The 19190-nt window shown below is 38.6% G+C and overlaps 1 protein-coding gene across 2 annotated transcripts in view; it reads right to left on the reverse strand.

Moving 5' to 3' along the window:
- The window catches only part of Epha6 (EPH receptor A6), an 882350-nt gene that overhangs the window by 141979 nt on the left and 721181 nt on the right, over positions 1-19190 (reverse strand). For both annotated transcript variants that reach the window (XM_021184474.2, XM_021184473.2), the window contains one exon: positions 10757-10818. In XM_021184474.2, coding sequence (XP_021040133.1) covers positions 10757-10818 — 62 coding nt within the window. The remainder of the gene's footprint in view (positions 1-10756; positions 10819-19190) is intronic.

A 19190-nucleotide genomic window follows, 5' to 3' on the forward strand; every position in this document is an offset into this window, starting at 1 on the left:
AAACTTAGTATAGCGAGATATAAGATACAATTTGCAAAACACATGAAACTGAAGAAGAATGAAGACCAAAGTGTGGACACTTTGCCCCTTCTTAGAATTGGAAACAATCACCCATGGAAGGAGTTACAGAGACAAAGTTTGGAGCTGAGACAACAGGATGGACCATCTAGAGACTGCCGTATCCAGGGATCCATCCCATAATTAGCCTCCAAACGATGACACCATTGCATACACTAGCAAGCGTTTGCTGAAAGGACCCTGATATAGCTGTTTCTTGTGAGACTAGGCCGGGGCCTAGCAAACACAGAAGTGTATGCTCACAGTCAGCTATTGGATGGATCACAGGGCCCCCAATGGAGGAGCTAGAGAAAGTATCCAAGGAACTAAAGAGATCTGCAACCCTCAGAGGGTTGCAGCCATTGGTTGGCCATTCCCTCAACATTGCAACAACATTATGAACTAACCAGTACCCCGGAGCTCTTGACTCTAGCTGCATACATATCAAAAGATGGCCTAGTTGGCCATCACTGGAAAGAGAGGCCCATTGAACACGCAAACTTTATATGCCCCAGTACAGGGGAATGCCAGGGCCAAAAAATGGGAATGGGTGGGTAGGGAAGTGGGGGGGAGGGCATGGGGAATTTTGGGATAGCATTGGAAATGTAATTGAGGAAAATACGTAATAAAAAAATATTAAAAAAAGAAAAAGAAAACCCTCAGAATCAACTAACCTGGTCCCATAGAAGCCTATAGAGACTGAACTACCAACCAGAGAGCATGTATGGGACAGAACTAGGCCCTCTGCACACATGTAACACTTGTGTAGCCAGTCTTCATGTGGGACTCCTAAAGTGGGATCAGGGGCTGTCTCTGACTGTATTGCTTGCCTTTGGAATCATTTCTGATGGCCTGCCCTGTCTAGTTTCAACAGAAGGTGAGCCTAATATTACTGCAACTTAATATACCAAGTGGTTGGGGGCTCCCCTTTTTTGAGGAGGAATGGATAGGCAGGGGAGATGAGAGAGAGGGATTGGATGGAGAGGAGAGAGGAGAAGCTGTGATCTAGATGCAAAGTAAATAAAGAATAAATAAAAAAGGCAGACTAATAGAGGCTAATTTCATGGTGACAAGATGAATGATACTACATATCACAGCACTAAAATTTTAATGAGATAAAGTTGGGTTATTACTTATCTATAAATTAAGACTTAATTTGAAAACGTCAGACATGTATGAAAATACCACAATGAAATCTGTTATTTTGTATACATTTTAAAATACATAAAGATACCCAGCAACTTAAGATGTTTTAAAGATGGGCTAAGAAAGTAAGGGTATACTTTTTCGCAAAGAAAAGAAAAGAAAAGAAAAGAAAATAGAAGAGTCATGCCAGCCATGTCTAGGTTCTAGTATACCATGGTTTCCTGTAACTGAATAATTATTGTCACAGCAATTTTAGATCTTTTTTAGTGCTAAGTTGGAATAGACAAGATAAATAATAACATTGTTCTGCCTGAAGTTTCACCTATTTCCTCTTAAAATTAATTAAGATGAGATTCAACTATAAATTTCATGGTTTAAAGCATTATTAATGAGTAAGTGAGATTTTTTTTTCACTGTAGAACATAAAATGACTGTGATACAGATTAATTTCATTTTTGTGCCTCTGCATGAATATAACCCGACACATACAATTTTCAAGAAAAGTGTGCTAATAAAATTCAGCTCTCATTATTAATAAATAACTAGCATAAGGTAAAATGCCATCTTTACTAGATTTATAATTTGAGGACATAAATATTTAAAACCTCCCTTTAATTTTTTAAATTAATATTTGCTTTGCATTTGTTCAAGGAGCACTTCAAATGACTCACATTGCTTTTGAAATGCTGATATGAGTGCATATGCATTATTAAATACTCATATTCCTGAGGTATATCAGGGTCGTTTGAATGGTAGAAAACAAAACCATTGATTAAAATAAGGGTAGGGGTAAACTGGAAAACAACTATTCTTTGTGTTCTAAAACATATAAGAATACTAGTTTAGATGACATCACTGGTACTGCATTATCTGAAAGATGCCCTTCTATGTGTTTAGTGTATATTATTTGTTTGTTAGTACAATATACTTAACAACCTGAAGACTAGAAATTAGAATGATTATTTCCAGGAGCTGAGATAAGTAGGTATAGCTGGCTAACAGACACTAGGTTTCAAGCACATTATTTTATATTTACTTAAAAATATATGCAATACTTATAAGTGTATACATACATATATATATATATATATATATGTATATGTGTGTGTGTATTTAAAATGGAGACACACATTTACACAATGGAGTACTACGCAGCTATTAAAACAATGAATTCATGAAATTCTTAGGTAAAATGGAGACACATATGTGCATTATATGAAGTTATAGCATTATGCCACTTAGGTTGATAATGCTCCTTCAAGAGCCATAGACTAACAAAAATCCTAATTCCTAGCAAGAGAGGCCTCTTTCCAAGTTGTAGTTCCAGCGACTGGAAGAGATTTTCAAAACAGTATAAGCTATTTATGTTGCCCTTGTTTGCCTCCCAGAAATCAAGGGTGAGTCCCTATTGGTGGAGATACCATGTACTTCTGATAAAGGGGTCAGAAGATGAAAACTGGACCTGGCCTCAAAGCCTCCTCCCAAGGACTGGAGGACTGGATTTCATAGTCCTAGAAGGTGATATGCAAGCTGCTAAGTAGCTTATCAGCTGTGATGCCTATGAATGACAATAACGACTAGCATAATGAGAGATTACATTAAAGATACAAGAGTGATACTTACTTAAGTCTTGGCGACCAACAGCCTAATAGTCCAATAGTCTAAACAGATATTCACTCACTCAACAGGAGGGGGATTATCCTTGGTTCTGTAAACCTTTTGTGACTGGTGTCTAGTGAGATCATAGATCTTAAAGGAAGATCTATTAGTGCCACTTTCCAAAAATCTGTATACTTTAAAATTGCATTTTACAATACTTATCCTTATGCACACAACAGGTAAGTGTAGCTCTTACCCTACATCAGAGAAGCTTCATTTTGTAATAGTTGGAGCACATTACAGAAAGACACAATTGGTCAAAATGTAGAGAACCACTGGTGTTCGTTACTCAGCCCCAGTTGATACACACACAATGTAACCACCATACCCGTGGCTTAGGAAGCATAATGCAAGTGGGGGGAGGACGAAAGATTGTAAGGGCCAGAGGCCTAGGAAGTCTGCTGTGAAGTCATGTTTTATGGAAATGATGGCGGGACGCCATGCTATAAAAAGGAAGTTGGAAAGTTGGGCGACTGACAGTATTTATGTAAGCACTACAAAATTTATTTATGAGATTCATCCGTGTCACTGAAGAGATAGTGTGCAGAGATATTGGTTAAGAGAACACTTAACGACTTAACTTTCCATTGGCAAAGTCAGAAAACCCAACGCCTCTGTGACATCATGTTTTTGGGTAGGCAGCTATAGGATTCCTTCCCTAAGCTGTAATGCATTACATTTTAAAACCAAAAGCACATACAGTCACACATATACCCAGTGCTCTTTTCTTCACACACACCTGAACTCTTGACCATGCACCCCCACTGGTAATATGTATCTGGTAAAAATGTCCTCAAGGATCAAAAGACCATTAGATCTATCAATTTGGAGCAATATCCCAGTCAGCTAGCCACCAGCACTAGAAGTGACTTGCAATCTTGTATTTAGTTGTGCTACAACTCCTTCATAATAAAATAGCAAATTGAAGTGCTTTTCAGACAGTGTGGGAGACCAGAGGGAAATGTTTTTGCCTCCAGTAAACACAGGAGGCCATTAATGAGCCATGTATGGCTCTCCCACCATGCATCCATCCACTGTCTGCCTTCTGTCTTTACAGAGGCTGCGATTATCAAATTCTAGAGCAGTAGTTGGAAAAAATGACTTAGCTTTCCAAAGTTTATGGGCTATATATACTTATATGTTTTATTTGTGGTTGGCAAGGAGAATTGAGTGCCTGCTATTGACATGAGTTTATATGGGTTTATACTTTGAGCTCCTGGAAGAGAAGGGTTACGATCACAAAGGGAACAGAATGTTAAAAAAGGGTCAGATGTTAGTGCCTGTAGTTTTCTTCATTCTTATTTTTGTCATTCTGCATTTATTTCAATATATTTTGAGACAAGGACTAACTATGTAGCCCCGGCTGGCCATTTACTGATGGTAATTCTCCTGCCTCAGCTTCTGAGTTGCTGAAATTACAGGCATGTAATGCTACCCTTCTTGTATTTTTTAATAATATAAGGTTGTTTTTTTTTTTAACTTTGAAGAAAACATCCATTATGCACATAGACTTTTGAAAGTATTGTTAATGTTTCCTTTAAAAAGACATCTGGGTTTATATAAACTCTTCTACAGTTTGCTATGTTAAGATTAATATTTATCTCCCCCATTGGCATTTATTCATTGTACCTAGTACTGGGCTATATAAGGACACTCTCTTCCATGTATATAATGTACACTGAGCTATTACCCCATATCCCCTCTTCCTACCCACTCCCTCTCTCCTCCTCTCCCACCATCTCCATTTTTCCCCTAGACAGCTCCATCTTGACTTTTATGTCTCACATACAGATATGATTTTATGCATCTGTATAAAATCTAGAGCACATATTTTAAAATAAGGATATTCCCTGTAGACTCATACATTTAAATGTTTAGGCACTATGGAGTGGAATTATTTGAAAGGATTTAATAATTAAGAGGTGTGGGCTTTTGAGAGGAATTGTATTGTTGGGGTGGCCTAGGGGTTTCAACAGCCCATGTCAAGCCCAGAATCTCTCTCTGTGCTTATGGGTCAGGATGCAGTTCTCCGCTACTGCTCCAGGGCCTGCTTGCCTTCCACCATGCTTCCTGTCATGATAAGAATGGACTAAACCTCTGAAACTGTAGGCAAGTTTCTTCTTATGATAGTTGCCTTAGACCTGGTGTCTTTTCACAGCAAAGGAACAATCACTAAGATACCATATGAGAGAAAAATGTGATATTTGTCATTCTGATACGACAATTAGCTTACTATGTCTATCTTAAGTTATATCCAATTTCCTGCAAATAGCATACTGCATTCTTGTAGTGACTGAAAATGTTCTACTGGCAACACACACCACACTTTTAGTTGTTCCTCTGTTGCAGGATACAAAGGTTGGTTCTGTCACGGAGCTATTTTGAATAGTGCTGCAATCAACACCAGTGTGCAAATACGTTTGTGTTGTACTGAGCTGGAGTCTTGGCCATGGCCCTGCAGCATCTGCAGAGAACAGCATATGAGTGCTTCACTGAGGGGACTCTATTGTGGCAAGGCCAATGGAGACCCTTGGACTCGAGTGTGGCAAGGCCCATGGAATCCCCTTCCCACTTTGCAGGGACCTGTGGTGAATTTGGTGTTCTTTATACTTACTCCCTAGATGGTGTGTGCTACAAGCTCTCCTGGGTTTTTCTATGCTTGTTTATACTCACAGCAATATTTAGTTTCATTTTGTCAGTCATGGGCCAAGGTTGAGACCATGCAGGTGGAAAGCCCCGTGGATGATTCGTTCCAGGGCTAAACACCAGGGCCAAGAAGTGGGAGTGGGTGGGTAGGGGAACAGGGCGGGGGGAGGGTATAGGGAACTTTCGGGATAGCACTTGAAGTGTAAATAAAGAAAATATCTAATAATAATTTCAAAAAACCCTCCTCTCCTCTGTCTACCTCTATTGATCCTCCAGACAAGACCATTAATTCTGGGTATTTTGGGACAAGAGCTCATATCCTTAGAGAAACAACTACAGTAACAGTGAGTAAACCCGTGGCAGTTGTGGAGAGCAGTGGGTCCTGCTTGCATAAATTCTGAGAAAGCTATGTCTGATCAACAAAGACTTCAGATGGGGAAGCTATGTCTGGTCAATAGAGACTTAAAAATTGTTCTTGGAAAGATGGTGTCTTAGTTAGGGTTTTACTGCTGTGAATAGACACCATGACCAAGGCAATTCTTATAAAGGTTAACATTTAATTGGGGTAGCTTACAGGTTCAGAGGTTCAGTCCATTATCATCAAGTGGGGAGCAGAGCAGCATTTAGGCAGGCATGGTGCAGGAAGAGCTGAGAGCTATACATCTTCATCTGAAGGCAGATAGTGGAAGACTGACTTCCAGGCAGCTAGAGTGAGTGAAGGTCTTAAACCCAAGCCCACAATGACACACCTTCTCCAATAAGGCCACACCTCCAAATAGTGCCACTCCCTGGGCCAAGCATATTCAAACCATGACAGATGGTATCAGGGGTTGATATGTGCATACTGGGAAAGGTTGTTTGGTACAATGGACACGTCTCTGTCTGCAATTTTAAAAGGATTATGACACAGGGGTGCTATTTGATGACTGAACTTATTCTCACAGGTGTTTAATCTGTCTCTCACCTTGCATAACCGTGTAACCCCATTTGCTACCAGCTGGGTATATGCTCATGTCCACCAGACATGCCTGGCTCCACATTTATTCTTGGCTTGCAGAAATTGGGCTTTATAGTTCAAAATAATTTTGGGGGTGGGTGGCGATTGGCCCAGCGGGAGTGGAGAAGGAGAAGGAAAACTATTGTGGGTTTTTTTTTTTGTTTTTTTTTTTGTTTTTTTTTAATGATGGGGCTTCTATAATGCTAATGATATGATTTTTTTTTTAAATAAAATAACCATTGATGTCACTGCCCAGGAGAGCAGGCTTGTGATTGTTTAAATAAAGATGTCTCAAGCTATTCTGGACACCTGCATGAAAGACAACAGGAGTCAACATCTTCATTTGCACGAATCCTCCTTCTCTGTCTCAGGTCCTGAAGCTTGCAGCTGGAGCTGGCTTCAGCAGAGTCCTTCAGCTAAGTAGACAGGGTGGTATAGAAGGGCTAATGACTCTATTCTGAGGCTTTTGATTAACCTCATACTGATTTCCATAGTGGGGGGATGCGTTTACATTTACACCAGCAATGTATGAGAGGCTCCCTTCTGCCCACATCCTTCCCATCATTTGGTATTTGTTTTCTGTATGAATGTCAATATAAGGGTGAGATGGAATCTCAAGGTAGTTTTATTTGCATTTCTTCAGTGGATAAGGATTTTATGTTTATTGGCCATTTGTAATTCACCTTTTGAGAACCTAATCTTCATTTCATTAGCCCCGTTATCAAACGGCTTATTTGATTTCTAAAGCTTTTAGAGTTCTTTGTTTATTTCAATGATATAATTTTTACGTTAGGGAGACATGCATGTACAGAGATGATACTCTCCACATGTGGTGTTGGCAATGACTTGCACGGAGAAGCAAATAAATATCAATATAATCAGAAAACTCATGATATAGAAATTCATCACTTTTGGAGTCATGAAGCCTTATGTTTGGATCTTTTCTTATAAAGTTTAAAATAGTCAATAAGGTTCTTTTTTTTTTTTAATTAGGTATTTTCTTTATTTGCATTTCAAATGTTATCCCCTTTCCTGGTCTCCCTCTGAAATTCCCCTCCTCTTACCCTCCCGCCTCCCCCTGATCACCAACCCACCCACTCCTGGCCCTGGCATTCCCCTACACTGGGGCATAGAGCCTTCACAGGACCAAGAACCTCTCCTCTCATTGATGTCCGACTAGGCCATCCTCTGCTGCATATGTAGCTGGAGCCATGAGTCCCACCATGTATACTCTTTCTTTGGTGGTTTAGTCCCTGGGTGCTCTGGGGGTACTGGTTGGTTCATATTGTTGTTCCTCCCATGGAGCTGTAAACCCCTTCAACTCCTTGGGTCCTTTCTCTAGCTCCTTCATTGGGTACTCTGTGCTCAGTCCAATGAATGTCTGTGAGCATCTCGTTCTGTATTTGTCACTGGCAGAGCCTCTCAGGGGTCAGTTATATCAGGCTCCTGTCAGCAAATTCTTTTTGGCCTCCACAGTAGTTTTTGGGTTTGGTGGTTATATATGGAATGGATCCCCAGGTGAGGCAGTCTCGGGTGGTTACTCCTTCAGTCTCTACTCCACACTTTGTCTCTGTATACCATCCCACAGGTATTTTGTTCCCCCTTCTAAGAAGGAGCAAAGTATCCACACTTTGGTCTTCCTTCTTCTTGAGTTTCATGTGTTTTGCGAATTGTATCTTGGGTATTCTTAGCTTCTGGGCTAATATCCACTTATCAGTGAGTGTATATCATGTGTGCTCTTTTGTGATTGGGTTATCTCACTCAGGATGATATCCTCCAGATCCATCCATTTGCCTAAGAATTTCATAAATTCATTATTTTTAATATCTGAGTAGTACTCCATTGTGTAAATGTACCACATTTTCTGTATCCATTCCTCTGTTGAGGGACATCTGGGTTCTTTCCAGCTCCAGAGAAACAAATAACCCTATTTAAAAATAGGGTACAGAGCTAAACAAAGAACTCTCAATTGAGGAATACCTCAATGACTGAGAAGCACCTAAAAAATTTTTCAACATTCTTAGTCATCAGGGAAATGCAAATCAAAGCAACCCTAAGATTCCACCTCATACCAGTCAGAATGGCTAAGATCAAAATCTCAAGTGACAGCAGATGCTGGCAAGGATGTGGAGAAAGAGGAACACTCCTCCATTGTTGGTAGGATCTCGAGCTGGTACAACCACTGTGGAAATCAGTCTGGTGGTTCCTCAGAAGATTGGACATAGTGCTACCATAGCAATACCACTCCTGGGCCTATACCCAGAAGATGCTCAAAAAGGTAATAAGGACACCTGCTCCACCCTGTTCATAGCAATCTTATTTATAATAGCCAACAAGTTTCTTTTAACAACTGTAGGAGGTAGATACTATACACCATGCCATTATACAGCTGGATAAGAAAAGACCCTGGGAATCTATTAGCACATTCAAAGACCCAAAGCCAGTATGAGGCAGAGTAGAAATGAACAGACATAGACTTCTAGATTCTCATAGTAGAAGTAATTGTGCCCACCACCAACTAAAGCTTTGCTACTTCCTAGACGTCAGGTACCTATATGGTGCATAATTAGAACTTTGAAAAGGTAACTCATAAAATATATCACTTATAAGCTTGTGATATCAAAGGTTCCTTTCTTTTAATGATTGATTCTTTGTATCGTATTATAACTTATTCCTGGCTCAGTAAAATAAAAGTATATCTGAAACTAACATTTTCCACCTTTTTTTTTCTTTACCAGCCATTTGATCCAATTTTCAGCAGTAATTTAAATTGAATGTCTGCTATATTATTTTCTGTTTTCTTGGCTTTTGGGTAGTTGTTACAAAAAAATCTAACACTCACCTCTGGCCCGTATTATTAGACAATGAGTCATTTTGTTATGCATTTGATAAAAATGTGTTTTGAAAAAAAAATAATGGAAAGACATAAGTGTATATGCATTTCGAGCACTGTAGGTGGCCCTGATAAATTATTCAAAAATAATTTTGAGCATTTAGAGGTAATGAACTTAAGATATAGAATAGAATGCTCTGAATGCACACACACAGCAGAGAGAAAACAGCTCATGTCCCCAAACTATGAATTTCATTTTGCTTAAAGAGCAGCATTGGTCAAGATTGTATGCTGTAGAAGTAGTTTCTGTTTATTACAACCCAAAGATGCTGCTGAATTCAACTTCAGGGATTGAATCTGCACATGGAGTCAAGTCACAGTACAAATATATCATCCCCACCAACACAGAGCAGTTGGAAGATGAGAACAAGAACCAATCAAAACAAGTGGAAATGAGATCATGGGAGACAGACTAGATGCAAATGGAAAAACGTCCAAATAGCAAGGAACAGAAAATGAGGTGAAAATCAAAACAGAGACAACACCTTTCAAATGGAAAGAAAGTCAGCCATTTCATAACCAGAGATAATGCTTGTGCCTTTTGTTGGATATATTAAGGGGTACACTGGCAAGTAAATATGTCACCTCTCCTGGGGATAAAAACATTTACTGCAGCGAATATTTTTATATTTGTTTTTCACTGTCAATGTGTATTTTCCAGGCATATTACAGTAGTGCTTTAAATCTTAACATGTGATGAACACACTTTGGAAAAATAATGTTATTACACTTCCTTAGCTTTATTTTGTTCCCCTATATAGTTATGTGGAGTCGTCTTCAACAGAATGGTTTTTAAGTTTTGTTTTGTTTTGTTCTGTTCTTGTTTTTGTTTTTTTAAATATAACACTGCTGAGGGGATCTTATTCTTTCTTTTCCTCCTTAAATAGCCAAATGAACATGAGGACAAAATTGGTAGGATTTTGGTAACTGCCCAGCAATATAAGGACTTAGCGCTTTAGGAAATGCACAAAATACCATACTAAATTGGTAAGTGCGATATGGCTTCATGAATAGCTATAGATGGCAACTGAGTTTTACTTTTTACTTCTTTACACATAGAACTCTATGTATGTATGTATATTATATATATACATGTGTAAAATCATTAATATGTCTAGTAAATGAATAGGAGAAATCAAATTAAGTTATTATTGTGTACATCCTATTCCCTCAGTAATGTTTTCATGCATCACAGAATCAGAGAAATGCACCAGAGGAAATTATTGTCATTCTCCACAGAAAATTCATGCATGACATTACACAAAAATTAATTTATGATAAATGATCTCAAGCCTAGATCTCAGAATAGCTTATTTAAAGACATCAGAAAAGAGCACCTCACCACCCACAAAACTCACCCGCAAAAAGGAGTCCAGTGATCCATTCTCCATATACTCTACTACGATCATTACTGGCCGACCTGCAAGGAAGCAAGGGACACACATGGTTAGCACCATGACAGAGAGATGGGCTGCAGGTAGGGATCTCTGGCTGCAATAGCTAATTTATTTGTATTTGTAAAAGATGAACTTCACTTTTCATCCTCTTTTATGAAAGCCTACTCACATATGCATCTCATGTCTCTACAGTATTATTTCTTTTTGAGTTCATAAAGGGACATGGATTAAAATCTGAGTTACAAAGGAATCCGACATGTTTTACAAAATGTGATTGCTTATGTAGATGATACTCTTTTTGTCCTGTATTCTCCCATACATGACAACCAACAGGCTGGAGTCATGGTTTAAGCGGTTACTGCTGCTGTCCTTGAAGTTTGGCATGGTTTCCATGATGCTGCAGTACTTTCCCCCTGACACTTACATTAGGGTGGGCAGTTCTGAAATTATTTCTAAATCAAAGCAGAAAAGAGAAATTCATAAATCCTCCTTGAGTCCTTATAAAAAATCAGACATAGACTGCTTTTAAGGGATTCCAAGCAGAATAATTTTCAGTAGGTTGATGAATGTTGCACACTGGCAGGATCTGTACGCATGCCTGACCATCTCTTTATTGGACACAGATTTGATAAACAGAAGGACGACGGCAGTGCATGAAAAGCAGGCGACTCTGACTTGTAGTCAAATGCAGATGTGATCATCAGGAAGTGGGCATCGTTTACTTCTTCGAGCACATCAATTGTTACAGTGCCCGATACATCTCTATTAGGTGGAGTATTTGACATAAATAACTTTGTTTTGTCTCAAAGAAGGGAATGCATTTACTCTTTCCAATTGCACAGGCTTAAAAGATAAAATTTCAATTGAGTGGAAAATGATATTTACCTGAAATAGGAATCCATCAATGCTTACTTTTTCTTTCTACATTATTTTTTATTTCCTATTAGAATTCTTGATGATTCAATCTGAATGGCACATAGCTATTTTTATGATACACACACACACACATACAATGATCTGGAAAGAAACTGTGCCAGTGCCAACGATGAAAATGTTGGACTCATATTTCAAGCCTTTTTTTTTTTCTGAACTCAAAGTCTTGCAGGTTAGAAAGGGTAGCCATCAGAAATTGCTTCAATGTATGCAAATGCTAGATTTTACATTTGAATGTATATTTTAAAAAAAGATGAGCTAAAGGTTAAAAGGTGCAATAAAGCTCCAAATTTATCATGCATAGAATTCAAACTTAAGGAATTTTTCCATTTGGGGAGAATATTAACTTATTTTCTATAATGCCCCTCAAAGCTATTAATCTTACCCATATGAACAAGGAACTTTATCACCAATTATAGAGGTGAGATGAATTGTCAGCACTGTTATAGATAAAAATCAAGAAGACATGGTTTAAACTTGACATTCTGTCTTTTATTTGTCCACTGATTTTAGGGACCCAAAAAGTAAGAATCTAAGGCTAACTAAGTAGAAAAGTCAGTAAGATAAAAAAGCCAGCTTTGCACCTCAACACCAAGTTCTGAGCAAAAATTCAAGGTAGAATGGTACTGGGATGAGCATTTACGAGGGATGTTGAGTTACTGCTCTCGGAACAGGTCCTCCCTCTATTTTCACGCCTCTGTAATGTCTCTTGACCATTGTTGTCAAGTGTTCATTTTAAAGCATCTATTTCTCAATTATGTGTTATTAGAATCAAAAGAGCTTGTATAAACTTCCTTGTATTGCTTCATCCCTACTGCATAGGTAAAATAAATGAGGGATAGAAAAGTGAACTATGTTTCTTGACCCAAAAGCCAATAGGTAGCATTATTAAGCATCTGGCCTAGTGCTTGGGATCTTTGAACCTTTATGGCATGGTTGCATCTCAGAAAAGATTACTGGATGGTAGCTCTATGTCTTGTCTGGTTAGTCATTCTCTCCCGTGAAGGACACCCAGTTCCTAACCTTCTGCTTTCCATTTTGCTATTTACCTGTTGGAGTTACTTCTTTGTTTTTTGTTTTTTGTTTGTTTGTTTGTTTTTTCTGAGACAGGGTTTCTCTGTGTATCCCTGGCTGTCCTGAAACTCACTTTGTAGACCAGGCTGGCCTCGAACTCAGAAATATGTCTGCCTCTGCCTCCCAAGTGCTGGGATTAAAGGTGTGTGCCACCACCATCCAGCCTTGGAGTTACTTCTTAACTTGCTCTTCTCAGCAATACTACCATAATGCCCCCAACCCTGACTCCATACTCCAGAATTTAAACACTGCACATACTTGCAAAGGTTTTGTACTGATGTTTCCTGTAAACTCCTATTTCTGCTATTGGGTATGCTAAGGCATGTTGTGCTTGGCCTTTGTCACATTGCATGACTGTCTCTTTTTCCTGTAAAGACTTGTGTCCTCATTCATTGGGTTTCTGAGGGTTGCTTCCTATAGGTCTGTGCATCGTAGGCACTTCATAAAATCAATCTATGTTTTCTTACTGATTTCACCATCCTTGTGAGATAACACTAAATTATTTCAGCAAGATTTTTTAATGATATGAATTCAAGTATACCGTGCTTAGATCTATCTATAACTAACTACTTCTTTTGGCACTCTTAAACCCACTGGTGACAAGTTTCACTTCTCATAAGAACAATAATGAGTTAGATGAAGACTCTCCCTGTTTCTTGTGAATTAGAATCTTCATTTGGGCCATTCTTTTGCATTTTATGCAGCACTGTCAGTGGAGAGTGCCTGAATTAAAGAATTGTGGGTTTCTTTCCAGACTACTGTTAGAATTTAGTCTGTAATTTATTTCCTAATGGCTTTCTATAGGGAACATGTGATGGCTATTCCTGGTTGTCAACTTGACTACATCTGGAATTAACTACAATCCAGAAATGGGGGGGGGCACTTGTAATCTAGATCTCAAGGCTGGAAGACACAGGCCTCTGACCTGGATCTTGACATGGAGATCTTGAGGCACAGTGGCTATGAAAAGCTTAGGCCCAGGCAACGTAATACCTGCCTTTAATCCCAGGACAGAGGCAAGAAGATCTCTGAGTTCAAGGCCAGTCTTCTCATGTCTGCCTTTGGATGAAGATGTAGAACTTTTCAGCTCCTTCAGCCCCATGTCTACCTGCTATCTTCCTGCCTTGAGGACAATGAACTGAACTCTGAACCAGTAAGCCAACCCCAATTAAATGTTGTCCTTTATAAGAGTTGCTTTGGTCATGGTGTCTGTGCACAGCAATGGAAACCCTAACTATGACAGTATAATGTGAAGATTACATACAAACTTGTGGTCCCCTATTGTATGTATGTCAAAAAATACATAGGGATAAGGGAACTTATGAAAATTTGGACGCCATCCTTTATTTCTGTTTTAGGTGAGGAAAGTGTTTTAGTAACCATTCTTTTTTGGTCTTGCTTTTTAAATATGCACAATTACATATGTAAATTATATATATTCTAAGAGTATGACTGCTCCTAGGAGATATACTTGGAAGTAATCGATTCCATTTCTAAATTTTCAAAAATATCTGAGCTCATTCCTTTAGTATATTTTAGCCTGTTGCCTCAAATGCCTCAGAACACAGTATCACCCTACTGATTGAACTGGGCTATCAACAATGAGCAAACTCCAGTCAGTTCTCAAAATTACCACTTCATTTACAGAAAGTTCATTGGTTTGATATTGAATCTCCCAGGCCACCCAAAGTTATTGTTTTCAAGGCTATGAAATTATAAGTATTGGATATTGTTATGGGTAGTCTAAATGACATGAGAACCAAAATCTGAGAAGTTACTTACTTATATTAAGATAATCACAAAATTCCTTTATTATCCTTTTATATTGCAGACAGCAATAACTATTTTCTTTCTTTCATTTAGAATACTAGAGTAAATATATATATATATAATATGCATGTAAACATGTCTCTCTCTGTATATATATATATATATATATATATATATATTTCAAATATATATTTTTTCAAGTACTTCCAAACGTCTACAATGACTTTGATTAAGGAGGTTTGCAGAATCCATATAATTGGAACACTCGACTATTCTCATGATGGCATTAAAGAAAAGGAAACAAAGGCATCCTTTAAATTTCTCATAAAAATCTCAGAGAAACTCTTTGTTAGTGAAATAGATTTTCTCCAGAGAGGATTTGTGATAGAAAGGGATTACAGAAATTTGCCATTTTTATATAAGAAATGAGCCTGTGCCGGATGTGGTGTTTTGAATCAGCTCAGCAATTTCTAATGTGCAGCCAGTAAAATGAAGAATCAAAACAAATCTCAACAACCTCAGAACTCTATTACAGATTTAAATCATTCTAGCTTATTTAACATTCGATCATGTCTATATTTTGTCTACCAGGCTATAAAACTGCAGTGATAACTTGGATTGACAGAGCGCTGGCATGTTTTTTTTTTTTTTTTTTTTTTTTTTTTCTACCCGCATGCAATTCAGCACTCCTTGAGCCACTTATTTTATCTACTCTTCCTCTCTGGCTGTTTTATAGAGAGCAAATTATAATTATCATTTCCTCTCAGTTTGATAATAAATGAAATAATTTTCTTATCCATGTCATGCTTTCCACAGATATGGATAATATAAGTCTGAAAAGATATAATGTACTAAATGACTATTTTTATTCACATGATAACTGCTAAAATTGGGGAACTGCTGGTGAGTATCAGAGTCTCTCCCAAGCAAAAATCATCTTCAATGACTTTGAATCTTAAGTTATCTTACATTTATAAATTAAAATTTAATGTATTTTAATCTAATATTTTACTACTTGTATATAATAATCACATAGTTAACAGGTACTGTGTGATATTTCAGTATTATGCGATATTTCAAGGAACACACATTGTGCAATATTTTATTAAGAACCAAATATCTGTTTCCTTAAACCTTGTGCGTTTTTTTTATAGGGAAAACATTCAAAATCCTTTCCCACCATTTTGAAACATAGCGTGCATGCTCATTCCCTCCCCTGAGGTTACTACGCTGTAGCACATCAGAATTTCTTGCTCCTATATAATTTTCTATCCACTTAACCACTCAACCACTGTTACTCATCCCAGATTTTTGGTAATCACCATCCTTCTCTCAGCTTCTCTAAGATGGACCAGTTTATATTTCACCCTGGAGTGAGAAAATGTAGTGTTTATTCTGTTTAACACAGTGATCTCTGGCTCCACCTGTGTTACCAATATTTGTAACACTAACTCCAATGAGGATGCTATCCAGAATTGGACTGGAAGCCATTCATGTTATACTTTAGCAAAGGATATCTCTACTCAGTCTATTCTGTCTATATCCTGAAAACTCTTCGTGGAGCTGAATTCAAAAAATACGAATTTAGTTGTTTGGGAGAGAACATTTCAAGGAGGCATCCTATGTGTATTTACTGATCAGTGCTTTTAGACATACAGTTGGAGAGAGCAGAACGAAGTATAAAAACCGTGCAGTTTGGAAAATGAATAACTTTAAAGTTGCAGTAAAGGCAAGTGTAGACAAAGCACTTAACAATTTGTAATTGTTAAAGAGATTACAGCTACTAAAAAAGAGAGACCACAGAATTTATACAGGTAATTGGGAAAACGTCTGGTTTGCAAAACTCCACCCACTAAGAGATTTAGGATATGAATGTAAATTCATTAGATAAAGAACTCTAGACAGTACATCACAGTCCTCTGGGAGGCTTCATGAAGCAACTAACCAAAATGGATGCAGAGACCCATAGCTAAACATTAGACGGAGCTCAGGGAATCTTGTGATAGTGTTTGTGCAAGGATTGAGGGACCTGGAGAGGATAGGGACTGCACAAGAAGACCAACAAAGTCAACAAAGAGCACACACGGGCTTCACTTAGCCCATCTTCACCCCATCCCCTGCAGCCCCCTCCCTTCCATGTAGCAGATGTGCAGCTTGGTCTTCATGCGGGTCCCCCAACAACTGGAGTGGGAGCTGTCACTGACTCTGTTGTTTGTCTGTGGATCCTGTTTCCCTGGGCTGCTTGTGTCTAGTAATTCGGTGAATTAATGTGGTTTGGTGTAGGGGGTAGCTTCCCCTTCTCAGAGGAGATGGGAGAAGGGATGGGGGAGTGGCTGTGTAAGAGGAAGACTGAGAGGAGAGAGGCCCTGAGATCCAGAAGTAAAGTGAATAAATAAATAACTTAATGGAAAAGAAAAGAAAAGAAAAGAAAAGAAAAGAAAAGAAAAGAAAAGAAAAGAAAAGAAAAGAAAAGAAAAAGTCTTTCTGGAGAGGTGTTTTCCAAAGGTCAGGCAGGAAGGATTACTAAGGCCTCTGCAGCTATGGTCTAGGTGAGACAGGCTAATGGGTGTAGGTGTAGGTGTGGGTGTGGGTGTGGGTGTGGGTGTGGGTGTGGGTGTGGGTGTGGGTGTGGGTGTAGATGTAGGTGTAGGTGTTACTTGGTGTAGATGTTCCTTTTTTTAGACAGGCAAAATGCAAGCAATGATGAGGGTGGTGGAAGCCTGACAGTAGGGTCTAGAAAGCCTCCAAAGCCAAGCAACGTGTTCCAGGGTCAGATTCTCTGCAAAGAGTAATTGAGAAGCCATTGATTGAATCCGTGAAGGTGAAACCTAAGTCACAATTGATGTGCTAGGATAATGTAGATGCCAAAAAAGGTGGGCATCTACATTGAGAAGGTCAGCAGGCAACTCAATGGAGCTGACCAAGTGAGATCTCTGTTCCTACAGGCAACACAGCTGGAATGGCAGCCAGACACTAGTTGATGCCTCATGATGCCCTGATGACATAGCTGCTGTGTGTTCTGGTTGTTTGCTCTGCCGGGTTCTGATCCTGGTTTGGTCTTAAGTTTCCTTAGCATAAGGTGTTCCTGACTTTTCGAATGGGAATGTTAATGTGTCACCGTGTATTAGAAGCATGCAATCTGTTGTTCTATTTTTAGAATTTTGTTTTTAAAAAGTATATTTCCCCTAGACAAAAAACTACAGGCAATTAATGCCTGCTGGGAGAAGAGTTAGCCTCTCCTCAGGATGGTTCCTCTTTGGTTATCCAGTACAAAGTGGGCAGTCCTGAAATCACATCCACACAAACAACAAAAAATGGACTTAATGGGCATACTTATATATCTGTACACATACATATGTATATTCATACATACATACACACATGAGTATGTAACAAAAAATAAGGAAAAAGAAGATGTCAACTTGAGAATTGGGAGTTGGAGGGAGGGTATCTGGGAGAGCTCGAAAAAGAAAAGGGAAGTGATATAAATTTATTTCGATTAAAAACATAGTTTTTAAATTGTGTATTTATTCATCAACAATGATACAATTTAGAATTATAATATACAGTGAAACAGATAAAGACATTTCTGTGTTTGCAAATATCTGGCATGTTACCCTTTAAGTTTCTGGGACAATAAAGCAGTGTTCCCAGAGTATTTTTTAAAAATTATGATATTTTTAAATATGTTTCTATGGGGCCAGGGAGCCAGGGGTGGGGTGCAGAGGAAGCATGGGGCAATGGTAGGATTGAGGCATGTCCTGGAAACCTTGTCCTGGGATGACAGGAGTAGGACTGTTCTCCCTGACCCTGGCCTGTGTGTCCTGGGGTGCATGTAGCTCTGCGCTCCCACTGTTGGCCCACTGGAGGAGACCAAGCTGCCAGCAGCCAGGTTCATCTCTTCATCCCTTATAAGGTCATGTCCAGTAGCCCCGGAATTCCTCCTTGGCCCGTAATGTACACTTACCCTGAAAGCCCCTACCCAAACCTCAAATGTTTAAATAGACTTTGTTCTTCCCATTACACTGAGCTACTTCACAGGAGCTGCCTCTTGAGAGTCTGTTCTTGCTGCTGGAGAGCCTGCGGTCTCTTCCGCTCCTGGCAGTCCTGGATTCTTTGGATGGCGTGGGGAAGCAGAGCCCAAATGACATGCTTCTAACAGTCTTCACACTCTTTGCATTGGAGTAACTAAGAGTCTGTTTTTTTTAAAAATTAAAATCTGCTAAATTTAACAATACTTAATAAGAACTATAGCCTATAGAAATACTTACTAAAATATATTTTGAAATTCAGGCATCCTAGTATTTAACCGCTCCTTCCGTGGATGCTTCCCATTTAAGGATTTATGTAGCATTTAAAATGAACTAAACCTCGAGAAAACATCCAAAGTATGTACACAAAGAAACCTGTGTTTGTGAACTCATTAGTGAGCATTTTGTCTTTTTAAAGTTACACTTCCTTTTCCCCTTTTTATCTTATGCTATAGTTGCATGTTTATTTATATAATTACTTATTTATTTATGTCCATGTATAACTCACAGGCTGAGCTCTACATATAAGGAAGAACACATGTGTCTTTTTTTTCCTTCTGACATTGGGGGAACCTTTCTCAATATTA

This window comes from Mus caroli, chromosome 16 (assembly GCF_900094665.2).
Source record: "Mus caroli chromosome 16, CAROLI_EIJ_v1.1, whole genome shotgun sequence".
Taxonomy (NCBI): domain Eukaryota; kingdom Metazoa; phylum Chordata; class Mammalia; order Rodentia; family Muridae; genus Mus; species Mus caroli.